This window comes from Protopterus annectens, chromosome 12.part0 (genome assembly GCF_019279795.1).
Source record: "Protopterus annectens isolate FY-2018-M chromosome 12.part0, PAN1.0, whole genome shotgun sequence".
Classification (NCBI taxonomy): Eukaryota; Metazoa; Chordata; order Ceratodontiformes; family Protopteridae; genus Protopterus; species Protopterus annectens.
Genome location: NC_056746.1, coordinates 1,332,596,464 through 1,332,624,019, shown reverse-complemented (window position 1 = coordinate 1,332,624,019; position 27,556 = coordinate 1,332,596,464). Strand labels below are relative to the sequence as shown.

The 27,556-nt window shown below is 37.6% G+C and overlaps 1 protein-coding gene across 4 annotated transcripts in view; it reads right to left on the bottom strand.

The window, feature by feature from the left end:
• Positions 1-627: 627 nt before the first annotated feature.
• Positions 628-27,556, bottom strand: part of MYT1 (myelin transcription factor 1) — a 410,503-nt gene continuing 383,574 nt past the window's right edge. For 3 of the 4 annotated variants that reach the window (XM_044090391.1, XM_044090390.1, XM_044090389.1), the window contains 3 exons: positions 12,682-12,785; positions 8,659-8,802; positions 628-5,886 (listed from right to left, as the gene is read on the bottom strand). In XM_044090391.1, the coding sequence (XP_043946326.1) occupies positions 5,746-5,886; positions 8,659-8,802; positions 12,682-12,785 (389 nt within the window). In that variant the 3' untranslated portion in view covers positions 628-5,745. The remainder of the gene's footprint in view (positions 5,887-8,658; positions 8,803-12,681; positions 12,786-27,556) is intronic. The other variant, XR_006367157.1, reaches the window with a different exon arrangement.

Here is a 27,556-nt window from a genome sequence, read left to right as displayed (position 1 = left end):
ATACCTCACACAATGGTCATTTAGCCTAGTATATACCTCACACGATGGTCATTTAGCCTAGTATATAACTCACACAATGGTCATTTAGCCTAGTATATACCTTACACGATGGAATCTCAGCTTAATGTTTCATCTGAAGGATGGAAACTCAGGAGTGCAGTGTCCCTCTAATGCCCAAATCTTATCTTTGCGACATCAAATGTGAGACTCTGTGATCACTGGAGATTTGTGACACAATCTCTGGAATATGTGAGGCTATAAACGTACTAGCTTTCTTATGAAAAGACTAGGAGAAAAAAAAACACTACTGTCCCTCCTTTGTGCTGAACAGTCTAGGCCTTGTGCCTAACTACCCTTTCCTGGTTTCCAGATGAATGTTTCTAATGGTTTTAAGATTGATTGTCACAAGAAGGTTCTGAGTCAGAGTTAGTGACTGGCAGAGGAATCAGCATGAACTACATTGAGCATGGACTACATATAAAACAATAATAAACATGATTTTGCTCTCTTACAATAGCTCTTCTGTGGAGTCAAGTAAAACAAGCCATTCTGTTCAGCAGTCTTTTTCAGTTTTGACCTCACAGTGATTTTAAAGAGTTAGAAAATATTAGCACAGTGAAACCACAATTCTCAACATGACTCTTTATTTAAATACTGTATCAACAGAGTTTTTTAAACAAAGACACATACTCAGTCATTACATAACAGGCACACATACTTGACAAAATAAATATACAACAACTGCACAGATAATTTACTTAAATATTAAATAAATAATAAATACAACCTTTTTATTTATTGGTCACAGATGCATTAAACAATTTTAACAAAAAGCAAATATCTCTTCTTTTTGTTTTAGTTGTAGCCCCAAAAATGAATAAACAAAAAACAAAATATCAAAAAATGTGTCCATAATATAAAATATTCACACTTTAAAAGAGGCTTTAAAAAATCCCATTGTTAAAAGAATAAATAAAATATATCAAAAATAACTTGGTTGCATTGAATTACAAGCAAGAACTTTTAAATTTCTGTGTGGAATACTCTGTATACATGGGAACGTTCTCCAAAAAGCATTTTCTGTTTGCATGTTTGAACATGCTACATCCTGTTTTAATAACAAGAAATATAAAATTAATAAATTAATTTAATAAATTGAATAAATAGAAAAAAAGGTAACTTAACATTGCAAATAAATTACATAAATCTTGCTCAGGCTCATTAAATAATTTATAATGTGGTACTAAGTAATTCTGTTAAAAGCTAGGTAGCTTCTTTTCTTGGGATGAAGTGCAGAGTCTTCACATTAACTGAAGAACAGTGACAATTGATTTTGATTTTATTTACATAGTGGACAGTTTTTCCCTTAGTGTCTTCTATCTGTCTGGGAATTACTTTTTGTACATTGAAGCATTCAGCATTTATACCTGGGAATTACTTTTTGTACATTGAAGCATTCAGCATTTATACCTGGATGGAACAAACAGGAAATGACATCATGCTTACAGGATGCAGTAGCAGTATGTGCCCGCATTTTACTAACTGCAGTAGGAACTGGATGGTCTGTTATCCACTATATTTGTATTTTCAAAGGGCCTTCTTGGCATATTCCAGGTAAATCTAAGAAATGGAATTTCTTGAGCTTTCCTCCCTTCACTAGCGTTTTGTACTTCACTGAAAACATATATTTATTTTCTGAATGTATGGACAGCAGGGGCAGTGATAATTCTAACTTGTGGACTTCCGTACTGCTTTCAATCACTGGGCTGTACTGCATCTATTTTGAATATTTTGCCACTGAGTATTTAGCAAATGGTCATACTCTTATAGGAAGTCATTAATAATTTTAACAGAAATTAAGATCTTTCTTACTCTAATTCCTAGATGGAAAGTTAAAAGACATGCCACGTTAAGAAAGCAACAACTTCCTGAATGGCATTTTTTTACGTTAAATTTTTTCACATTATTCAGATGGTAGTTTGGTTGCTTAACTCGTTAAAAACACAACTCAAAGTTTTCCATTGGAACTTTATCTGTGATAAGTCTATAGTTTCCATAATTCCCATTATAATTCTGTTTTTAGTTTCTATGACAATAAGAATGATAACACCCTCATGAAACTTTCTAAAAACAGTGAATTTAATGGCAGGAAACAACTGTGTAGTAATTTATCTGTCCATTCTTGGTGTCTAATTATAAGCAGCCATTCCAAAGCAACTAATACTATGCTTTGTTTTTTCTGTTAACAGTTATGGTCTTCATTCTTGTATGCGATATGCAGACCGTGTGTGCGTGCACGCGCACGCGCGTGTGTGTGTGTGTGTGTGTGTGTGTGTGTGTGTGTGTGTGTGTGTGTGCGCGCGCGTGCGTGTGTGTGTGTGTGGAGAGGGTGAAAACGAGAGTCAAACAAGGCAGTCACGATATTGAAGGACAGCAGGGGACTTTTAGCTCATTCTGTACAGTGGATCATGTGGGAAAAATGTATCTGTTACAAAAATTAGTGATAGATTGTCAAGGGGATGAAGACAGAGAGACACACACACACACAGGATTTATATTATGATATAAGGTGTAAATCAGTACAGCCCTGCTGTTCCTAAACATTTGACACCCTAGTGTAGTCTACATTTACTTCAATCAGAATCCCCAGACAGAGTAGTTTATTTCTGCTGGCGTGTGCAAAGGTAAATACACTCAGGAGTGAGTCCCATGCAGTGTCCTTACTGAGCTTTACTAGGGAATGTTGTCTGAGAAGGCCTAATGCCCAACACTATGGCTGCAGAGATATCACACTTTAAGATTCCCCGTACCATCTAGTACTTTTATCAGTAACTATATCCATGAAGATAATGCAAATGCATTATTCCAGGTACAGAAATAATATACATGCAAATGCAATCTAATCAGCCTTAGAGAACCAAAACACTTGGCTGAATACCAGCAGATTACATCATTTGAGTATTGCATCTGCTCTTACATTCACTGCTGAGTTTGTTTTTAATAAAAATGTGATCCTTATAAAATTAGTCTGTCAGGAATGTATAGATTTCTCTATATGAAACCGATACCCACTCAGATAAGCTTTAGAAAAGGGAAGAGTCCTCATTTTAAACACTGTGTTTGAATATAAAAAGTAATCATATATGCTTACAATTAAAAAAAAAAAACAGCCAGTGCCATCTGGCACTGTGTCATCTAAAAGTGCAGCACAGATTGTGCCCAATTTTTACTTTTCCCCCTTGAGCTGAAGTGCAATAACTTCATAACAAAATGATACCTGCAATCCTCATTTTCCTAAATCAGTGACAATATTTAAAATGTACTATAATCCTTAAAATGAAGTATTTCTGTTTCTGTTTCTTGGAGGGTGATGTACAGGATGCAGTCTTGTAACAGTTTCTCTTTAAATAGTCTATCACTTACTTTTCATGGGAGGGCAGACTTTCTAATACACTTGCTGCCAAACCTCAGAGGAAGTAAATTCCCAAAAGGCCGTACCTTAGTGTCTTACTTCTTAAGCAAATGAACTGAATGCAAAATAATGTGTTCCAGTTCAAAACATCCATTATATACTCTACGCAGGAACAACACAAGCAGGCATGTTGTGTTTTGTCATTCTCCAAAACGTCACAGGAGAAAGATCACTTGTTTCTATACTTGGCATTTCACTATTTCATAACTGGCTGTGTTGCAGATGTTATGTTTTTCATTTTGGATTTTTTGAACTCGGAGAAGAAGGAGAGGGTGACATTTAGTTTGGATTTACACTTTCTCCCTTTCCTCCAAATTTGTATTCTGAGTTGGTTTGTATAGAGATTGTGAGTGTGGGGTCCTTTCCCCCAGGTTTTAGGTAGGAGCATTGGGGTTTTCTGTCACCTGCAACACTTGTTGAATACTGTTGCATGATGTGTTAAGTGTTGCAAGTTGGGAGTACAGTTTTTTTGCAGGTTTAGATGTTCTGTCTGTAATTAATCCCATGTTGATTAAATAAGATGTGATTAATCATAGTAAGTCCAATGTAGACACCTCAGCCTCTGAACAGCAGACTGACTAGATTTACTCTTCCTCTGCTTATGACTACTCCGCACACCTTCCTCTGCTTATTACTACTCCGCATTCTGTATCATCTAGCTCTGCTAATGTTTTTAGCATCTGCATGGAAACCCTGAGGGTAGAATTACATTTGTAAGGCATTAGACTAGATAGCTCTGGTAAGTCAGCGGTCTGTGCTCTACAAGTTTAAAGCAATGAAGCAAATGCCTTATGTGACACTTTATTGTTTTTAGAAAAACTAAAGTGATAGCACTTTCTCCCCTGCCAGCAATTTCATGCTTAAGTTGTAGGATTATTTTTTTGTCTGTCAAATACTGTTAACTGAATAAGGTTAAGTAACTATATTATGTGAAGGTTATCCATATGTAAACCTTTGTGTTAGAATGTCAGAGAAGAATATAAGTTAGCAGGTGTAAGATGTTTTATTTATGTCCTTTCCTTGCAGTGTGAGCATATATATTTTTTGAAGGATCCACAGAAAAAAGGATAGTTTGAACAAATATTTAGGTGCAGATAATATACCCCTGCAAAGATGGTAGAAGTGAATGGTACACTCAAAAGTGAATAGTTACATAAACTGTATACACAGGTAAGGATTGCCTAAATACACAATAAATGGGTCATAGGCTACCTTACAGTACCCTTTACTTAAGGCAGGTTGATTCTCCAACACATATCCAGCTACAGATATGTTTTTTTTGCAGCTCCTGTAACATTTTAATATCTGTTCACTATAAAGGTATCCCTGATAATACAGTACAGTGTATTTAGTGAGAGCCTTTTACATGTCATACCAATAAAAGAAGTCTTAATTCAGTTTGGTAAGGGTCCCTGCTGCATCTTCTTGGGAGAAGGAGACAATTTTAGGTCTGCCTGACATTTTAGCCAGAAATATAGGAGAAAAATTAAAAAAATATGACCTGTAGGAACATCTCTTACAAATAACTCTGTAGAATCTAGTTTTGTCTATACATTCAGAGTGAAACCATAACCACAGTGCTGTCGTGATGGTATTGCCAAATATTCCAAATGTTTAGAAGATTTTTAAACTAAAGCTAGAAGAAAACATTAACATCACAGGAAGTGCCTAATCAGAAACATGGTGAACATCTTAATCGTCATTATGTGTCTTACATACGACTGGCATGTGACCCATAAATGGCCAGGGCGTTCTTAAGCTGCAAGCCAAAAGAGTATTTGGAGAAAGGCCTAATATGGGATCTCCAGCACCATGGACAGTTCAAAAAACACAGGAAACCCTTTTTGGAAATAAATTATTTGGTTAGAGGACTTCCACTCTGCTCAGTTACACTCTTATGTTAATTGTCTGAACATTGACAGGTTTGACATGTCAAACAGTTAAGATCTTCATGGATGCCACTCAGTTATTGTCTCTGTCATCCACATCTGTAAACAGAAGTTTAAATTTGGAAAAAAAAAAACAAGTGTTGTCCACCAGCTTCCAAACTGTTGTCCTCTGTCCTGGCGTTCCAGCACAGGATGGAATGTATGTGTTCATACTTGGCTCAGCATAGACAAACCTGGCTTGAATGTAAGATAAATGTCAGTTTGGTTCCACACTCTTGTCAGATCTTGATTCAGAGGTTACCTCTTAAAAATATATATTTTTTTCCAGGACCTGAATTCTGCTGCTGGCAGTTTCTTGTTCTGTCAACCAAGAATTACTGCTTCCTAAACCTGAATACCTTTGACAGCCTGTTTGATGGTTTCGAGCAAAGCCTTGTTTTCTGGCGTCTGGTAGCACTCCTGATTTGTGTACATGTCCGTTAAAGTGTTAACATAGGTGTCAAAATTTTGTTCACTGATTGGCTCCTGGAATTGCAGAGAAGAAAAATGAAGATTAATTATTGGAATTTAGGAGTGGACTAGAAAGTAAACATAATCAAAATGGATGAAACTGAAACACATATGCAGTCAATAATGTATATCTAAATATTTATTTATATTTGTTTTCACTTGTAAGTTATAGTTTAAATTGCAAGATGTGTGTGAGTGTCTGTAAGGAAATGCACACACACAAGGCTTACCCTTGTACAAAACACCAGTGAGACATCACTAGGAGTATCTGATTCAGTTTTACAGGATCATCCTCAAAAGACAAAGCAAAATATGGGAGATGTCCCTATGGCAGTCAGGAAAATTGTGTTAGTGGCATGTTACCCATGATGGCCTGCTGAAGGCATTGGCTAGGCTTGTAGAGGAGAGAGGGGCTGCTAAGAGCAGGATGTGGAATTGAAGACTTGAGGCATGTGGGACAAAGCCAATAATGAAGATGATGCAGAAGTAAAGACCATAAAAAGGATGAAAACAGAATCAGGTCAAGACTGGAAACATTTAGTCTCGGAATGAGATTGACAGTGTCTTGCAGTGCATTACCTGTTTGGTTGATGTAATGCAAAACCTCATAGCAGTTCAAAACAGAATGAGATGTATGGAGAGAGAAAATGAAATGGAGAGATATGTATCTATCCTGAGATTATCTGTAAAATTGAGGGAGGTCAGGGAGACCTTTTCTGAAGTGAAGCTAGATAGAAATGAATAAGAGACATTGTTCATTTATTCCTTTTAGTTCTCAGGTTATATTATCATTTAATACCAGAGACATACAGAGCTGAGTGAGTAGTTTATAATATAGTTTATTTATTTATTTGTGTTTGTTAATGGTGATAGAGCAATGATGTGCATAGACCTGTTCAGATTCAGTCTGGGAGTACTGTCTAGCTAAGTGGCTTGCTTAGAGTTATGCATTAGGCAAACAGAAACAGACAAAATCAATCGCTGAACCATAGGAAGAAGCTTGTTAACATTTCATAGCCTTAATTATTTATACTACTAGTAATCATAGGAGGTTACTAAGCTATTGGCCCTGAGGCCCTTATAAGCCTAGCCAAGAGTTTAGCCCATGTTTAGACAAATCAGCCCCCAATGCCCCTGTCCATCAAGGGTAAAGAGGTACTCTGCTTGATGTAGAGAGGGAGTCTATTTCACAGATGAGGGAGTCTCTGGGACATAAGTCTGTCCTGCCAACAAGTCCTGTTGATGACACAGACCAGGTTGATGCCATGCATGCGGGTTACTCGAGTGGAGCTTGACTTGTGGATATGCAGCAGTCCCATCAAGGTGGGGTCCATGATCGCCTTGTATGCCAGACAAAGGTAACTTCTGAGGAGTCTGTATGTAACTGAGAAGAGGGATAGGGCTTTTAGCCTATCTGTGTATGGTAGATGTTTGAGGCCCTGGATTTTCCTAGTGAGGAACCTCTGTGGTCTCTCCAGCTGCTGCTTGTGCTTTGTGAGGTACATGCCGAAAGGTGCATTGTACTTAATAATGGGCCTTATAAGGGAAGACTACAGGGATGTTATGACCTTCTTGTTCCTGGATGAGATACCCTTATTTATGAGGTGGGCCATGTAGAAGGCTTTCCATACCACAGAAGCAACATGGTGGTCAAAAGTCAGGTTGCTATTAGCCTGGGTTATTAATGTGATAATTTGTGGGGATGTCACTCTCCCCAAAGGGGATGATGATGCATTTTTTTGGTATTCATCTTGAGGCCATGTTTCTGGCACCAGTCATTTGTCTGAGTGAGAACCACTTGGAGGATGTCCACATCATTAGGGGAATTGATGACAGCACCCAGCTTGCAGTCATCTGCAAACTTGGTCAGCCATAGCCTTCTGGTTTTGGCCTGCACTTCAGAAAAGTATATCCCAAATAACAGAGGTCCCCAGACTGAACCCTGGGGTACACTGCTTGTTACGGGTCTACTGCTTGAGGTGGCTTCCCCTATTTTGACTATGTGGGTTCTGTCAGTGAGTCAGTTTGCTACCCATCTGGTAACATATTGATTGATGCCTAGTTGAGAGAGTTTATCTATTATGCCCAAGTGGGGAATAGTGTCAAAGGCTTTGGCCAGGTCAAGGTAAGCAGTGTGCATAGTGTTCCCCTCGTCCATGGCTTTGGTGACTGTCTCAAAGAAGTCGACCAAATTTAGCAGACATGATCTCCCCTTGATGAAGCCAAACTGTGTGAAATCAAGTGTTTGCAGGTTGCCAGTGTCCTTGTTAATGAGGTCCATGATAATCCGTTCCATGGCCTTGCAGATCAGGCTAGTTAGGTTGATGGGTCTATAATTTCCCGGATCTGTGGACGCTCCACTTTTGTGTAAAAGACTGAAGCCAGTACTCAGGCTTTGGTTGAATAGGGTGCCTAATGGTGCTGCAAGTTCCTGACTAAGTTCATGTAGGATGCAGCCTGTGATGTTATCGTGTAAAATAATGCACCAAATAATGCATTTTACATTAGGGTGTCAACTCCAGAAAAAGAAAATGATGAAAAAATAGTATGATGATCCAAAAAATAAAGTGTAGGCAGTTACTTAGTTAAATAGCAAGAGGGACACACAATATCATGATCCACCTTGAAAGATGTAGTAGAGTAAAGGCAATGAAGAAATTCAGAACTGCACAAGAGGAACTTACAAGGTCCTCTGTGATTTTTAGGACTATTGTCTCAGTTAGTGTTCTAACCTTAAGCAAAATGAAATGCTAGAAAAGCTTGCGGAAGAAAGGCTGATACTCTCACCATGTGTGGAAGGCGAATATTGGCAAGGCTACGTATAAGTGCCTGACTTAACCCTGAGAGTTCTACAAAGAGTGCTTCATTCTGCTCCTCAATCAACCGGTTTTCCTCCTCAATGTTCTTTAGGTTCTTTTCCATGGTAGAAATCTGTGAAATAAAGCCAGAGAAAAATACATTACAGCAAGACGTAGGCATCAAAATCTTCTGCAGTTCTGAGCAGTAACTTAACAACACTTTTCTACTGATTTCAGTTTACATAAACTACCTCACAGATCTGTTCACTCTGTTCTGGCTCTCTAAAATAATGTATGACTGTGCCTCTTATATTAAATGACTTGCATCCTTAGTTTATTATGCCTTCCAACAATGGTTCATGTTTCGTTGCAGTAGAAATGTTGTGTGCAACAGTACGAGTCTTCAACATAGAACTACTGACATATAATCAATCCTATTAATTAGAGCCATTTACTGCATTAAGATAATGCAGCCCACAGATGTTGGCACTTTACTTGTATTTCATTACCAAAGAAAGCTGCCCATCTCCAGTAAGATCTGTACAAGCTGGCAGCTGCACTCATAGCTGCCACCACATTTTGTCAGACGTTTTACTGTTGTAAAGGCTGGAGTTCCCTGCCCCCCCCTTTTCAGTCTGTACACCCCCACATTCCCTTTTCTTTATTTATTCTTCTGCATTCCCTCCTTTTAACTATACTCTGTAAATTGTTCATTCCCTCCCCCTCTTCCGTTTTCCATCTGTTAGCCTCACCTATTCTCCGCTTATTTTTTCACCCCCTTTTTCTTTTGAAACTGTTTTACTAAATCCATAGAGCAGTCTCCATATTGTAAATAGTATGTATAATTGATCATTCATTGCTTTGTTTAATGTCACATCTTGTAAAACACTGTCTTTCTATTAGTTTATGCAACAGATATTTTTTTTTTTGTTCTAAGTTTTAACTTTGCACTGGGACTGAGTCTGAAATTAATTTGCATGGATCAGTGTTCTACCTTGGTCAACAGATACAAATAAATAATTATTTATTTATTATTTTATTTATTTTACATTTGTTTACCGGGCTAGTCTAACTGGATACATGTCCATTTTCAGTAGAGGCCCGGGGAGAAAAGCTCCTAGGTAAATACAGCTAAATTAACAAATTTCTGTGAGTTAAGCATATAAACAAAATCAATACAAAAAATACAAGCAAAAACAGACTGATTTACAGGATAAATTCTAACAATTCAAAGTAAATTGTCAGTATAGAATTCACTCTTAACAGTAGATGCAGTTAATATGGCAGAACCAAAAAACATATATTTTTTTTTTTTTTTTTTCTGAAGGAAAAGAAGGGAAGATCAGAGTTTAGGGTGACTATAGAGCTAGTCAGGTTTGGAACAGTAACATAGCCAGTGAGATTTGAGATATACTTTCAGATTGTTTTTGAAAATGGATAGTGAGGGAAGTGTAGAAATGTCATTTGGTAGAAGATTCCAGGCTTTCCCTACTGTATTTGAAAAAAGAGAGTCACCGGCCTTGTTGTTTGTTTTGGTAGAACTAGCTAAGAGTTTATGTGATGACCTAAGGGAATCTAGGTTCTTGTAGGGAGTGATTAGTGTGGATAGAGCTGGTGTTTTGGATGGTGTGTAAAGGGTTTTGTGAGCTATAGTTAGTTGATGGAATTTGATTAGGTTCTGTAGTTCAAGCCAGCCTAGCTGTTTTAAATTGAGGCAATGATGGGTTTGAAATGGGTTTCCTGTGGCAAATCTGGCGATGTTATTATAGGACCTTTCCAGTTTGCTGAGGTTGTGTTTAGATAGTTTAGTAAAGATGGGTGAGGCATATAGAAGAGGAGATATTAGATGTGTGTGTGCTATTATTGTACGAGCAGAGGGTAGGAGAAAAGATTTAATCTGATACAGGGAGCCCAATTTTTATTAACTGATTTTATAGTATTGTTTATATGTATATCGAAGTTTAGTTTATTGTCGATGGTGACTCCTAGTAGTTTAGTGGTAGCTTCAGGAGATATAATAGTCTTGTTGATAGAAGTGACTGTGAAATCCAATGGGGGGTATTTGCTGGTGGGAGAGAATAGAAGGAGTTTGGTCTTTTTGGGGTTTAAGAGAAGGCATCTGTGAGTAAACCATTTCTCTACTGTGTTGAAGACTTGTTGGGTAAGGTATAGGAGGTCTGAAGAGGATGAGGCTGAGCATATAAGTGTAGAATCGTCTGCATATTGTATACATGAGGCTTGAGGGATGGCTAGGTGGAGGTCATTGATGAAAATGGAAAAGAGTAGAGGTCCAAGGATGGATCCTTGGGGGACACCGAGGTTGACTGGTAAGTGGGTAGAGAGGGACTTGTGCCATAGTACTGCCTGCTGTCTATTGTCAAGGTAGGACTGGAACCACTGTATGGAGGATGTGTCAAGTGATAGGGATTTTATTATGGTAATAAGAATTTGGTGATTCACCATGTCAAAGGCTTTAGATAAGTCAATGAATAGGGCAGAAGAGAGTTTGTTTAGACTACGGTGTTTGTTGATAGTATCTGTGAAGGAGAGAAGGGCAGTGGAGGTACTATGTGAAGGTCTAAAACCATGCTGGCAGTTAGCTAGAAGGTTATTTTGTGTTAAGTGTTGAAGCAGTTGTTTGTGGATGCATTTTTCCATGATCTTAGCTAGAGGTGAGAGGAGGGCAATAGGTCGATAATTGGAAAGCTCGGTAGATTGGCCACCTTTGTGGAGGGGGATAATATGGGAGATTTTCCATATAGAAGGGATATAGCTTTCAGTAATGGTTCTGTTGATCAGGATTGATATTGGGAGGGCAATGGCTTTAGCAGCTAGTTGCAGAAATTCTGCAGGTAGTTGGTCTGCTGAGGGAGAGCATGGTTTCAATTTCTGAAGGAGGGTAAGCACATATGATGTATGAAATAAATAAATTCATACATTAATAAGTGAAATTCATGCAGGAAACAAAGGCCAGTTTCTGCTTGTAAAACATGTTCTGGCTTGTGTTGACCTTCTATTAAATCTAGTGCAAGTCCTGACCTCCCTACAGCCTCACATCTCCCTCGTCTTTACCTCCTCATGCACCTCTGTCCTCTGTCTGTCTTTGTAGCCTCCCTTAACCCTGCAGCACTAAGGTTCATCGCTATGCAGTTCTGCTATGAGCATGGCCCTCTGCTTCCAATTCTATGCATTTAGAATGCACAATTCAGCTGACATACAAATAATGCAGGTATGTATGTCAGAGCAAATGTTGCACCCACTGCCTGTTTCCTTGGTAGCAACATTCCCATTTCTTCACTCCTGCACAGTGTTCTGACCTCCATTCAGCTGACCTCAGATAACACCTTCTAGAGCTTTGTTGTCACTACTGCTTAGTTAAGGACAGCATTTGAAAACACTTGCTTTCAGTGTAAGTGACTTAGTCCAGTGTAAACCTGCTTCGTAGATAATGATTTACAGTGAGAGCCACTCTCTTGGAATCCAGCCCTATAAAGCAGTGATGGTGGATAAAAACAAGACATGGGCTGCATATACACCAGTTGTTAGCTATAATGCTATGTTGTTAGTGTGATATCATATGGCCCATTTTATTGACATACAACTATTTTTTCATGGACACTGGTGAAATCCCTCATTGTAAAAGTAGATCTTTCAATTTCTGTATTTATTAATAATTGTTATCTGGGGTAGAGGACTGATCGCATGGACCTTTTTCAGACTCGGCTATGAGCACTATCTTGTTAAGTCAATTGCTCAGACTCGCACAGTATGCAAGTGGAGACTGCAGGATTTGAAACTCACACTACAGGAAGCAGCTTGTTAACAGCTGATAGGCTTATTCCATTTCATATTCTGCACTGTCTGTCGTTAAGATTTTAAAAAGCACTGCATACATCCTGATTAGAGGTATTTAATGAATGTATGCCATGTACTAGCACAACTGCATGGCCTAAGTACGACGGGAGAATAAATGGCTAGATACAAGTCAATGAGCATTCAGTGATGGTCTTACCTGTGACTGAAGCCTGACCATGTCCGCCTCCATCTCCGAGTTGGACTCGTTAAGGTCACTGATCTCCTTGTTTAACTGCTTGATGTCCTCATCATTGTCAAGCACTGCAGGTTAAAAAAAGGAACCTTATTTAGTTTGTAACTTGCCCACAAAATCAAGCTGATAACAGTATGAGTAATATGCTGAAAACACAATTCATTTCTGTTAAGTGCTTGTTTATGTAGTTCACTTTTGTTATGGATCAATTCATTCTGAAATGCAAATGCAGAAAAAACAAACATCCGCATCTGATAGTACTCAGCTACTTTGATTACTTGTTGATATATCAATTCATAATCATATTCCTGTGACACTATTTTGTAAAAAAAAAAAATAAAATAAAATAAAAAAGATTGTTTAAAACAGTGCAGTATAACAAAGGTTACGCATGTGTCAGTTAATTTAAAGTAAGCCCTTCAATCACCCTAACACCTCTGACCTAAATCGTTCTACTAAGGGGTGTTTGCAGATGTGGAGGCATAACCTTTATGTTACAACCATCATTCATTTAGATCAGAAAATCAATATGTGTCTTACATTACTGAGGGACTTCTTAAAAAAAGGCTGCCTTCCTGACAATATATGTATCTAAAAGCAAGAAAAGGCATAAACAAAATTAGAAAAAAAAAAACCTTAGTTAATTAAATTCCAAAAATGAACAGACTCCTGAATCATTTCATGCTGATCAGCCAAGCTTCCATGGACATCCCCAGCTTTTCCTTTTGATTCTGTTATAATTATTGTTCGTTCTTCTAAAAATAAGGTGACATTTTTTTCCAAAGGAATGAAAGGCAAATCATTTAATCCTTTGTTAGATACTTGTATAAGGAATGACACCCAACTATAGCAGTGACTGCTAGTTTATTAATACTGAAATAAGCTTGCTGATTCATTTAAAGATCTAATGATCTTAAGCAGGTACAGTCTGGGCCAGGTACTTCCATCTCAGAATATTGGTTTGTAAATTTACTTGTTAAGCTAAAAACCTGCTAGTCAGCAAGAATCTGGAATGCCATAAACCATCACAATACTGTTTTCTGCTTCCATATATGGATTATATAACCCCATCCCCATGCTATTTTCTGCTTCCATATATGGATTATATTACCCCATCCCCATGCTATTTTCTGCTTTCTTATATGGATTATATAACCCCATCCCCATGATGATATGTTCTCCTTCCATATATGGATTATATAACCCCATCACAATACTGTTTTCTGCTTCCATATATGGATTATATAACCCCATCCCCATGCTATTTTCTGCTTCCATATATGGATTATATAACCCCACCCCCATGCTGTTTTCTGCTTCCTTATATGGATTATATAACCCCATCCCCATGATGATATGTTCTACTAACATATATGGATTATATAACCCCATCACAATACTGTTTTCTGCTTCCATATATGGATTATATAACCCCATCCCCATGGCCCATGGTATTTTCTGCTTCCATATATCGATTATATAACCCCACCCCCATGCTATTTTCTGCTTCCTTATATGGATTATATAACTCCACCCCCATGATGATATGTTCTACTTCCATATATGGATTATATAACCCCATCACAATACTGTTTTCTGCTTCCATATATGGATTATATAACCCCATCACAATACTGTTTTCTGCTTCTATATATGAATTTTTTATTTATTTTTACATTTATTTTATTTTACATTTGTTGACCGGGCTAGTCCAGCTGGATATATGTCCATTTTCAGTGGAGGCCCGGGGAGAAAAGCTCCAACAAAATTTACAAATAATTCACAGTAATGGTCAAAACAAGTAAAATTGTTAAAACATTAAGACAGAACATAAAATCTTTGGAGAGAGGCAAGTCAAAACAAAGTTTTAACACACATTTGCTATATAGATTCTAAAATATAAGTTTCTAATATGGAAAAATTAGAAAAAAGTAATAATATTTTTTTTTTTTTATTACATATCTCTCTAGTATGTTATGTGAGGAGGAATTTAGGAGGGAAGGATACAAGACAGGTTAGTCTGGGTTGTTACAGGAGCAAAGCCAGTGCTTGTTAAGATGTGTTTTTAGCTGTTTTTTAAAGAGTGGAGGACTAGACAAAGATGAGATATCAGATGGTAGTTTGTTACACATTTGTCCAACAGAGTTAGAAAAAAGGCTATCGCCTGCAGAGTTATTGGGTATGGTAGTATTAACCAGTAGTTTGTTTGCAGAGCGTAGCTGTTTCAAGTTGTTATTATAAGGTGTAATGAGGTTGGAGAGAATAGGTGTTTTAGAAGGCTGATAAAGAATTTTGTGAGCAGTTAAGAGCTGTTGATAAGTCAGCCTGTTAGGTAGTTCCAGCCAGCCTAGCTGTTTTAGGTTATGACAGTGATGGGTTCTGAAGAGGGATCCTGTGGCAAATCGGGCGATATTATGGTAGGATGTGCTAAGTTTCTTGAGGTTATATTTAGAGAGATTGGTATAAATAGTGGAAGCATATAGAAGGGTAGAGATAAGGTGAGAACTGGCTAAGGTGGTCCGAGCTTCAGGCGTAAGGAATGATTTGATTCTATAGAGGGAACCAATCTTTTTGTTTATTGTTTTTATTGTGTTGTTTATATGAGAATCAAAATTGAGATTGTTGTCAATAGTTATTCCTAGTAGTTTTGTAGTAGCATCAGGAGAAATCAGGGTGTTATCAGAGGAAGTAATAGAGAAGTTAAGAGAGCTTGATTTGTGTGTAGGAGAGAACAATAGCAACTTTGTTTTCTTTGGGTTGAGGAGAAGGCAACGGTCAGAGAACCAGTGTTCAACAGTGGAAAAGCTTTTGGGTAAGTGACTGGAGTTCAGTCTGAGAGGAAGCAGTGCAGATTATAGTGGAATCGTCTGCATATTGTATGCAAGTAGTGTTTGGAATAGCTGACTGGAGGTCATTAATAAATATAGAAAATAGGAGTGGGCCAAGTATAGACCCTTGAGGTACTCCTAAAGAGATAGGAAGGAGAGTCGATAGTGAGTTTTTCCAAAGTACTGCCTGCTGACGATTTTCTAGGTAAGATGTAAACCAGGATAAGGAAGAAGGATGAATTGAGAGAGATTGTAGTATATGCAGAAGGAGTTTGTGATTTACCATGTCGAAAGCTTTTGAAAGATCTATGAAGATGGAAGATGATAGGTTAGTGTTGTTACGGTTGTGATTGATAGTGTTGGTAAAGGAGAGTAATGCAGTAGTGGTACTGTGAGAAGGTCTAAAACCATGTTGACTGTTAGCAAGTAGGTTGTTATGGAGAAGGTGGTTAAGGAGTTGTTTATGGATGCACTTTTCCATGATTTTGGCTATAGGTGATAGCAATGCTATGGGACAAAAATTAGAGAAGTCATTAGAATTACCCCCTTTGTGTAGTGGGATGATGTGAGATATTTTCCAAATGGAAGGGAAGATTCCATCCTTTATAGATCTATTAATCAGGATTGAGATGGGGTAGGCAATAGCTTTAGCTGCTATCTGCAGAAATTCTGCAGGAAGTTTGTCTGCAGAGGGTGTGGTGGATCTAAGTTTCTGGAGTAGGGATAGGATAAATGAGGTAGGTACAGGTTGAAGGGAAAGGGGAAGAAAATTATGTGGAGTAGGGGAGGGTAATTTAGAGATGTCAGGAGGTAAGTGATTTGCTAGAGTTTGGATAGTATTGGTGAAGAAAGAATTGAAGTCATTAGCTATTTGTTTAGGATTGTTTGGATTAGAGTCCTGGGGATTTGGAGTACGTGACTGACCTGGGGATAGAAGATTATTAATACTAGCCCAGAATTTTTTAGGTTCTTTTTTTGTGTTTTTTTGTAGTTGAAAGTAATAGTTCTTTTTGTCTGCCAGGATGGCTTTTTTTGTACTATTTCTAAGCTCTCTGAAGTTGTGGTGGTCAGTTAGATTCTTAGTGGAGCGCCATTTATCCCATGATTTGTTTCTGAGAATAATTTTCTGCTTAGTATTGTTGGATAGCCAGGGTGCTATTTTAGCTTTGGTTCTAATAGTGCGGCTTGGGGCATGGTTATCTAGTATGGATAGGAATGTAGAATTAAAGTATTCAACAGCATCATTCAGTGGAAGAAGTTTTAGTTGGGACCAATTACATTGTCTTAGTTCAGTGAGAAACTGATCAGAATTGAATTGTCTTTTAGATCTTAGTGTTTTGTAGGTGGTGGGTAAGGCTAGGTTTGATTTGTGCCTAATGATGTAAGTTAGTGAGTGGTCACTTAGGTCATCTGGTAGGGTGCCTAATTGATAGGTTTGTTGTGGAGTATTAGTAAGAATCCAGTCTAGAATGGTTTCTTTATTGTTGGTTTTATTGGTTCTTGTAGGACTACTAATGAGTTGTTTAAATCCATATAGGTTTATATGGGAGGTGGGGTTAGAACTGTTACAGGAGAACCAATTGATGTTAAAATCTCCTAAGACTATTGTTTCTTGAGGGAGGTTGGTAGAGAGTGAGTTGAGGATATGTTCAAGTGTGTTAATATTGTTTCCAGGAGGGAGATATGCACATATGATATTTATGGCCTTAGTATTATTGACTTGGAGTTTGGAGCTAATTATTTCAGCATTATTATCAAGGTTAAGAGTCAGATTTAAAGTACTAATTTGGAGTTGTGTTTTGTAGAGAATAGCTACGCCTCCACCTTTTTTGGTAGTGCGATCATGTCTAATGATATTATATCTGGGTGGGCTAATTTCATTGTCTTTGATTGATGGCTTTAGCCATGTTTCAGTTAAGCACAACATATCGAATTGATGGGTTTCAAGGAGGGCATGGATTTGACTAATTTTGTTACAAATACTTCGTATATTGAGATGGGCAATGGAGAGAGAGTTGTTGGGTTTGGAAAGAGAAAGAGATGTAGTTTTATCTAGTACTATGGGTGTTTTTGTTTTATTAGGTTGTGGGCCTGGATTAGGATGGATATCTCCATCTAACAAAAGGTTAAGGAAATTGAGGTATTTTGAGTGATGGAGTAAGTAGAAGATGTCCGATATTTTCCTAGATTTAGGTTTACTTAACTTGAAGTGAGTTATTCTATGGTATTTGGCGTGTAGATAGTTGGGTTTTGTATTAAGGTTGAAGAGAGAAGGAGAGAGAGGTGATATATAAGTACTAGTGTACTTAGAGGGGGATGAATAAGAAGAGTTCAATGGGTATTCATATGAGGTTAGGATGTAAGTAATTATAAGAGAAGATAAAAGTGATAAGCTAATGAGCTGTTTGAGGAGTGGTGAAGTGATTGGTATAGCCATTATTGTGTGAATAGAGGATGGGTAAAAGTAGGATTTAGTTTGAGGTATATTGTAGGCAGTAGTAGAAGAGAGAGGATAGGGGAGGAGGTATAGATAATTAGTGGGTGTGGTGTTCAAAGGAGAGATTTGGGTTGGTTAGTGATGTAAAGTGTTTGATTGGGAGGGATAGTTGGGGGTGTGTCTACTAGCAGTATAAAGGTAGGACCCCTGGGGCGGGTGGGAATTGGGGGCAGGGAGGGGAGCGGAGTGAGCCCACAGAGCGAACGGAGCGGGTAGAGCTAAGAGTGAGAGCTGTCAAGGAAGACAATGTGTAAAGCAGGAAATATAAGCAAGTATGTCAAAGGGTAAGTCTGTAGAAGTATGGAATGAGGCTAGAGCGAGAAAAGTAGGGAAGTAAAGAGTTCAAGTGTGGAAAAGGTACCCTGGGATTTGGGTGGAAGGGCGATAGAATAGTTCAGAGAAAGTAAAAACCGTAGTAGCAGGTTGGGGCTGTTAGGTAATGAAGTTGGTGGGCAGTTAGAATGCAGAAGGCTAAAGATAGAGCGCCACCTAGTGGATGGTCGCTATGTTACAGGTAAGTGTTCACTTACAGGAACAGATTGAGAGGAGTTAGATTAAGGAAGTATCACAGAGAGAGAAAAGGCTGAATAAAGGATTAGCTACAGAGAGCAAGAAGGGAAAAAAAGTGGCAAGGTGGCTGCTGGCTATTCTGGGTGGGAAGCTGGCCTAGCGAGACAGAACCATTAAAGCTGCATAGTGGTGTAAGGTACAGGTAGCTGGATATAAACGTACTTTATCAGTCTTAGAAGGGTTGTTTTCACTGTAACCTTTAGGTGGAATTCAGGATCAGTCAAGTTTCCAAAGCTTCCAGGAGGAATTATGCAGGTTATTCAGTACAGGGATGTACTAGTTCGTTTAGATTTATCAGTCTTAGAAGGGTTGTTTTCACTGTAACCTTTAGGTGGAATTCAGGATCAGTCAAGTTTCCAAAGCTTCCAGGAGGAATTATGCAGGTTATTCAGTACAGGGATGTACTAGTTCGTTTAGATTTATCAGTCTTAGAAGGGTTGTTTTCACTGTAACCTTTAGGTGGAATTCAGGATCAGTCAAGTTTCCAAAGCTTCCAGGAGGAATTATGCAGGTTATTCAGTACAGGGATGTACTAGTTCATTTAGATTTATCAGTCTTAGAAGGGTTGTTTTCACTGTAACCTTTAAATGGAATTCAGGATCAGTCAAGTTTCCAAAGCTTCCAGGAGGAATTATGCAGGTTATTCAGTACAGGGATGTACTAGTTTGTTTAGATTGTATAATAGGACAGGAGCCCGAAGCAGAGAGCACAGCAGCCTGGTAAGAACACAGGGTTATATAACCCCATCCCCATGCTATTTTCTGCTTCCATATATGGATTATATAACCCCATCACAATACTGTTTTCTGCTTCCATATATGGATTATATAACCCCATCCCCATGCTATTTTCTGCTTCCATATATGGATTATATAACCCCATCACAATACTGTTTTCTGCTTCCATATATGGATTATATAACCCCATCCCCATGCTATTTTCTGCTTCCTTATATGGATTATATAACCCCACCCCCATGATGATATGTTCTACTTCCATATATGGATTATATAACCCCATCACAATACTGTTTTCTGCTTCTATATATGGATTATATAACCTCATCCTCATGTTATTTTTTGTTTCCATATATGGATTATATAACCCCATCCCCATGCTATTTTCTGTTTCCATATATGTATTATATAACCCCATCCCCATGCAATTTTCTGGTTCCATATATGGATTATATAACCCCATCCCCATGCTATTTTCTGCTTCCTTATATGGATTATATAACCCCACCCCCATGATGATATGTTCTACTTCCATATATGGATTATATAACCCCATCACAATACTGTTTTCTGCTTCCATATATGGATTATATAACCCCATCCCCATGCTATTTTCTGCTCCCATATATGGATTATATAACCCCACCCCCATGCTATTTTCTGCTTCCTTATATGGATTATATAACCCCACCCCCATGATAATATGTTCTACTTCCATATATGGATCATATAACACCATCACAATACAGTTTTCTGCTTCCATATATGGATTATATAACCCCATCCCCATGCTATTTTCTGCTTCCATATATGGATTATATAACCCCATCACAATACTGTTTTCTGCTTCCATATATGGATTATATAACCCCATCCCCATGCTATTTTCTGCTTCGATATATGGATTATATAACCCCATCACAATACTGTTTTCTGCTTCCATATATGGATTATATAACCCCACCCCTATGCTATTTTCTGCTTTCTTATATGGATTATATAACCCCACCCCCATGATGATATGTTCTACTTCCATATATAGATTATATAACCCCATCACAATATTGTTTTCTGCTTCTATATATGGATTATATAACCCCATCCCCATGCTATTTTCTGTTTCCATATATGTATTATATAACCCCATCCCCATGCAATTTTCTGGTTCCATATATGGATTATATAACCCCATCCCCATGCTATTTTCTGCTTCCTTATATGGATTATATAACCCCACCCCCATGATGATATGTTCTACTTCCATATATGGATTATATAACCCCATCACAATACTGTTTTCTGCTTCCATATATGGATTATATAACCCCATCCCCATGCTATTTTCTGCTTCCATATATGGATTATATAACCCCACCCCCATGCTATTTTCTGCTTCCTTATATGGATTATATAACCCCACCCCCATGATGATATGTTCTACTTCCATATATGGATTATATAACCCCATCACAATACTGTTTTCTGCTTCCATATATGGATTATATAACCCCATCCCCATGCTATTTTCTGCTTCTATATATGGATTATATAACCCCACCCCCATGCTATTTTCTGCTTCCTTATATGGATTATATAACCCCACCCCCATGATGATATGTTCTACTTCCATATATGGATTATATAACCCCATCACAATACTGTTTTCTGCTTCTATATATGGATTATATAACCCCATCCTCATGTTATTTTTTGTTTCCATATATGGATTATATAACCCCATCCCCATGCTATTTTCTGTTTCCATATATGTATTATATAACCCCATCCCCATGCAATTTTCTGGTTCCATATATGGATTATATAACCCCATCCCCATGCTATTTTCTGCTTCCTTATATGGATTATATAACCCCACCCCCATGATGATATGTTCTACTTCCATATATGGATTATATAACCCCATCACAATACTGTTTTCTGCTTCCATATATGGATTATATAACCCCATCCCCATGCTATTTTCTGCTCCCATATATGGATTATATAACCCCACCCCCATGCTATTTTCTGCTTCCTTATATGGATTATATAACCCCACCCCCATGATGATATGTTCTACTTCCATATATGGATCATATAACACCATCACAATACTGTTTTCTGCTTCCATATATGGATTATATAACCCCATCCCCATGCTATTTTCTGCTTCCATATATGGATTATATAACCCCATCACAATACTGTTTTCTGCTTCCATATATGGATTATATAACCCCATCCCCATGCTATTTTCTGCTTCCATATATGGATTATATAACCCCATCACAATACTGTTTTCTGCTTCCATATATGGATTATATAACCCCACCCCTATGCTATGTTCTGCTTTCTTATATGGATTATATAACCCCACCCCCATGATGATATGTTCTACTTCCATATATGGATTATATAACCCCATCACAATACTGTTTTCTGCTTCCATATATGGATTATATAACCCCATCCCCATGCTATTTTCTGCTTCCATATATGGATTATATAACCCCACCCCCATGATGATATGTTCTACTTCCATATATGGATTATATAACCCCATCACAATACTGTTTTCTGCTTCCATATATGGATTATATAACCCCATCCCCATGCTATTTTCTGCTTCCATATACGGATTATATAACCCCACCCCCATGCTATTTTCTGCTTCCTTATATGGATAATATAACCCCCATCCCCATGATGATATGTTCTACTTCCATATATGGATTATATAACCCCACCCCCATGCTATTTTCTGTTTCCATATATGGATTATATAACCCCACCCCCATGCTATTTTCTGCTTCCATATATGGATTATATAACCCCATCACAATACTATTTTCTGCTTCCATATATGTATTATATAACCCCATCCCCATGCTATTTTCTGCTTCCATATATGGATTATATAACCCCACCCCCATGCTATTTTCTGTTTCCTTATATGGATTATATAACTCCACCCCCATGATGATATGTTCTACTTCAGTATATGGATTATATAACCCCATCACAATACTGTTTTCTGCTTCTATATATGGATTATATAACCCCATCCTCATGTTATTTTTTATTTCCATATATGGATTATATAACCCCATCCCCATGCTATTTTCTGGTTCCATATATGTATTATATAACCCCATCCCCATGCAATTTTCTGGTTCCATATATGGATTATATAACCCCATCCCTGTGCTATTTTCTACTTCCATATATGGATTATATAACCCCACCCCCATGATGATATGTTCTACTTCCATATATGGATTATATAACCCCTTCCCCATGCTATTTTCTGCTTCCTTATATGGATTATATAACCCCATCCCCATATTTTCTGTTTCCATATATGCATTATATAACCCCATCCTCACACCTTTTTCTGCTTCCATATATGGATTATATAACCCCACCCCCATGATGATATGTTCTACTTCCATATATGGATTATATAACCCCACCCCATGATGATATGTTCTACTTCCATATATGGATTATATAACCCCAACCCATAATGATATGTTCTACTTCCATATATGGATTATATAACCCCATCCCCATGCTATTTTCTGCTTCCTTATATGGATTATATAACCCCATCCCCATATTTTCTGTTTCCATATATGCATTATATAACCCCATCCTCACACCTTTTTCTGCTTCCATATATGGATTATATAACCCCACCCCCATGATGATATGTTCTACTTCCATATATGGATTATATAACCCCATCCCCATGCTATTTTCTGCTTCCTTATATGGATTATATAACCCCATCCCCATATTTTCTGTTTCCATATATGCATTATATAACCCCATCCTCATACCTTTTTCTGCTTCCATATATGGATTATATAACCCCACCCCCATGATGATATGTTCTACTTCCATATATGGATTATATAACCCCACCCCATGATGATATGTTCTACTTCCATATATAGATTATATAACCCCACCCCATGATGATATGTTCTACTTCCATATATGGATTATATAACCCCATCCCCATGCTATTTTCTGCTTCCTTATATGGATTATATAACCCTATCCCCATATTTTCTGTTTCCATATATGCATTATATAACCCCATCCTCACACCTTTTTCTGCTTCCATATATGGATTATATAACCCCACCCCCATGATGATATGTTCTACTTCCATATATGGATTATATAACCCCACCCCATGATGATATGTTCTACTTCCATATATGGATTATATAACCCCACCCCCATGATGATATGTTCTACTTCCATATATGGATTATATAACCCGACCCCATGATGATATGTTCTACTTCCATATATGGATTATATAACCCCATCCCCATGCTATTTTCTGCTTCCTTATATGGATTATATAACCCCACCCCCACCCTATTTTCTACTTCCATATATGTATTATATAACCCCAACCTCCATGATATGTTCTACTTCCATATATGTATTATATAACCCCACCCCCCACCCTATTTTCTACTTCCATATATGTATTATATAGCCCTATCCCCGTGATACGTTCTACTCCCATATATGTATTATATAGCCTCATCCCCATGATATGTTCTACTTCCATATATGTATTATATAACCCCATCACCATGCAATTTTCTGGTTCCATATATGGATTATATAACCCCATCCTCATGCAATTTTCTGCTTCCATATATGGATTATATAACCCCATCCCCATGGTATTTTCTGCTTCTATATATGTATTATACAACCCCACCCCCCATGAAATGTTCTACTTTCATATATGTATTATATAACCCCATTCCAAAAATGATATTTTCTGCTTCCACATATGTATTTAATATTAAGATTACTCTTGAAGGAAGTTAATAACTGACTTCTTATGGCTGTAAGGTAAAGCTTATGCCACAGTCTTGGAAGGCAGTAACAAAGCTGTCATATTTTTTTCTGAACTGATACTTGTTTTTAATGTTTCATATCAAATTCTTCTGACCTGATATTAGCCCTCCAGCAGTATATTCCATGTACAAACATTCAAACAGAATTAGACAAGATACTGCATTATAGAAAAGGGAAATAAGGCACTTCCAATAAGGAGTTACTGTACCTTTTTAGATTGTTTCAGGTGGCATGTTTAAATGCTACAAAGTATAACATTTCATTTGGGATAAAGCGGTACACTGATATACCTAGAGTTACTAAACATGCTGTTTAGAATTATATATGAGGCAGAATAATATTTGCTGTCTACCACTGTTCCAAAGTTTTTAATGATGATATTTTTATGAGACAAAAATGTATTTTACTATCACAATTTGTTCTTATATGCCAAGTGACATTACGCTTATTGACATTAAATTACATCATTATTATGGTATCATGTATGAATGTGCCACAGGAAGATGTAATAGAACTTTCTACAGAATCTCCGCAGGAAATGGAAAACAAAGAATGCACCCTAAGTTTAGAAAAAAGCGAGCTAAGAGAAGAGTTGCTTGACTTAATAGAGATAGGCATATTAAGATCAATGAAATAGACTGCAGAAGGTCAATAGAAACCCATAAAGTCAGACGTTTGCTAAAGCAAATGAACACAGTAATTAGGACTGTCCATTGAGATTCATGCAATATAACAGAAGTAAACAGGATATAATATTGTGCAGCTAAATTAATAACTGAGGTCTACCACAAGAACACAGGCTAATGAGGGAGAGAAGGGAGAAACTGAATACCAGCATGGAAGTATTGAATAGAGAAAACCATAAAGCAACTAAGAGAAGAAATGTCACTATTAGAAGAGTATAGAAAAGAGAACAAATCAACAAAAATACTCGGAAAGATAGACGTGATAAAAGCAATAAAGCAATGCACAGTATTATAACGGATCAGGATTTATCATGCACTATCGCAAATAATAAACTAAAAATCTCAGCACAGGCAGAAAACTTAGAAGATACATAGATAAATATAAAGGAAAAGTAAAAAATAAACAATTTATTGATGAACAAAAAAGCTTTGTAGAGAATTGGGAAATAAGGCAAAAGAAATTGAAAGACCACTATAAAAAGAAATAGTTACATTTTGGAGAAGTATCTATGAAGATCCTGTGGAACATAACAAAGATGCTATTTGGATAGAAGAAGTAAAAGAAAGAATAAAAAGTTTAAAGGTATAGGATATGAAATGTATTTATTTTACATTTGTTGACCAGGATAGTCTGCTGGATACATGTCCATTTTCAGCGGAGGCCCGGGGAGAAAAGCTCCAAACTTACAAACAGATAAAGACAAGCAAGTTACAGTATATGCACAAACCATATTGTATTAACATACATGTTACAGTCTCACATTTCAAGCCTATGAAGAATACAGTTTATATTCAGAAATATATACAAATATGTAGTTTCTCTTATCAAACCTATAGTTGCAGCTTATATACAGAGTATCTGCAAAGATGTTACAGTTTCTCTTTTCAAACCTTTTAGTGTAAGAGGTTAGTAGCTGTGAATAAAAATTGCAGGGATATGGAAGTAGATGAGGCTTTAGTCAGGGTTAGAGCAAGCACATAACCAGTGAGTTTTAAAATACTGGGTTAGATTTTTTTTTTAAATGATTAAGGGACGGGTTGAGAGTAAGGTCTGATGGGAGCGAATTCCAGGTTTTGCCTACTGAATTTGCAAACAAAGATTCCCCAGATAGGTTGTTAGCTTTAACAGATTGAACCAAAACTTTTGTAGTGGAACGAAGTGGCCTAGCGTTTTTGTAGGGATGGATAATGTTTTTAAGGGAGGGCATTTTTTTCTGGATGGCTAATAACGTTGAATGCTACAGTAAGTTGATTATATTGAATTAGCCTGGGGAGTTCTAGCCATCCTAAGAGGTTTAAGTTTTGACAATGGTGTGCCCTGTAGGGAGTTCCTATGGCAAACCTGGAAATTTGATTGTAGTAGCTAGAGAGTTTACTGAGATCAGTTTTGTTCAAGTTAGTGAGTATTGACGAGGCATAGAGTAGAGCTGAAAGCAGATGGGAATGGGCAATGTCAGTCCTAGCTAGAGGGATGAGGAAAGGTTTGATGTTATGTTGTCCCATCTCACCTTCATTCTTGCTGGTTGGGTTCAGAGGTGAGTTTCGGCTCTGAAACCAACCAGCAAGAATGAATGCGAGATGGGACAAATACCATATACTAAAGCTCAAGAACTTCTACTGGCTCGAGGTGGAGTCCTATCCCATGGTGCTTAGCGGCTGTTCACCAGATCTCATTTGCTGCTTGAAGGCTCAGGCTTGTAAAATTGTATATTTTATATCTTTAGACCAGTTATCTTCTAATTATTATCTCTTATAACTTTCTAGTTTTATCATAATAGCCTTGTGTTATTTTTTCTTTCTAAAACTCCGTATTTTTCCCTTTGTGGCTGTTTTTTCTTTGGGCCTTGTTGTCTCCTCAGGAATCCATTTTAGTTAGAGAATTCTTGTTCCTTCTCTTCCTTCCTTTCCTCTCAGCTAAGGAACACAAGTCAGGATTTAAAAAGTGTGATTCCTGCACTCAAAAATGTCCATTACCGACGGATACACTAGTTGTGTGCACTGTCTGGGACCACTCCATCTCCAAGATTCCTGCTCTATCTGCCATAGTTTTAGCATCAGGATCTTGCAGGAGAGGAGCTGTAAGCTCGTCTTAACTGGCTTATTGAAAGTGGATGAAGGAAATCAGACTACAAAATCAGATACTACAAAAAAGGCTGCTTCATCGGCTCTGGTGTCTGAGCCGACAAGCAGCACCAAACTTTCTACTTCTTCGGCTCTGAAAGTTGTCAGGCCTGAAAAACATGGTTCTCCCTCAGTTCCATCTGTTTCATCGGAACCGTTGTGGAGCTGGGAAAGGAGTCGGTCACCATCCTTGGAGCCTGTTTGCTTAGTGCTGTTATCTCCTTTACTACAGCCTGTGGTGGGTAGCCACAAATCTTTGAGTCATTCCTCTAGATCCTCCAGGCTATCAGATGATGATGTGAAGCAAGTAGTGAAGAAGTTACTTTGGACCTGGGCCCTAGCAGAAATTCTCTCAAGCCCAGCCCATTGGATCGTGGAGCCAACAACGGTAACCTCAACTGCGCCTATTCCTCCTCCGACTCGAACAAGTTTGGAGCCAGAGAGTATGGAAGTCATTGTGCTGGAAATGCCGGTGCCAGTAATCACTACTGATATCTCAGCTCTGAT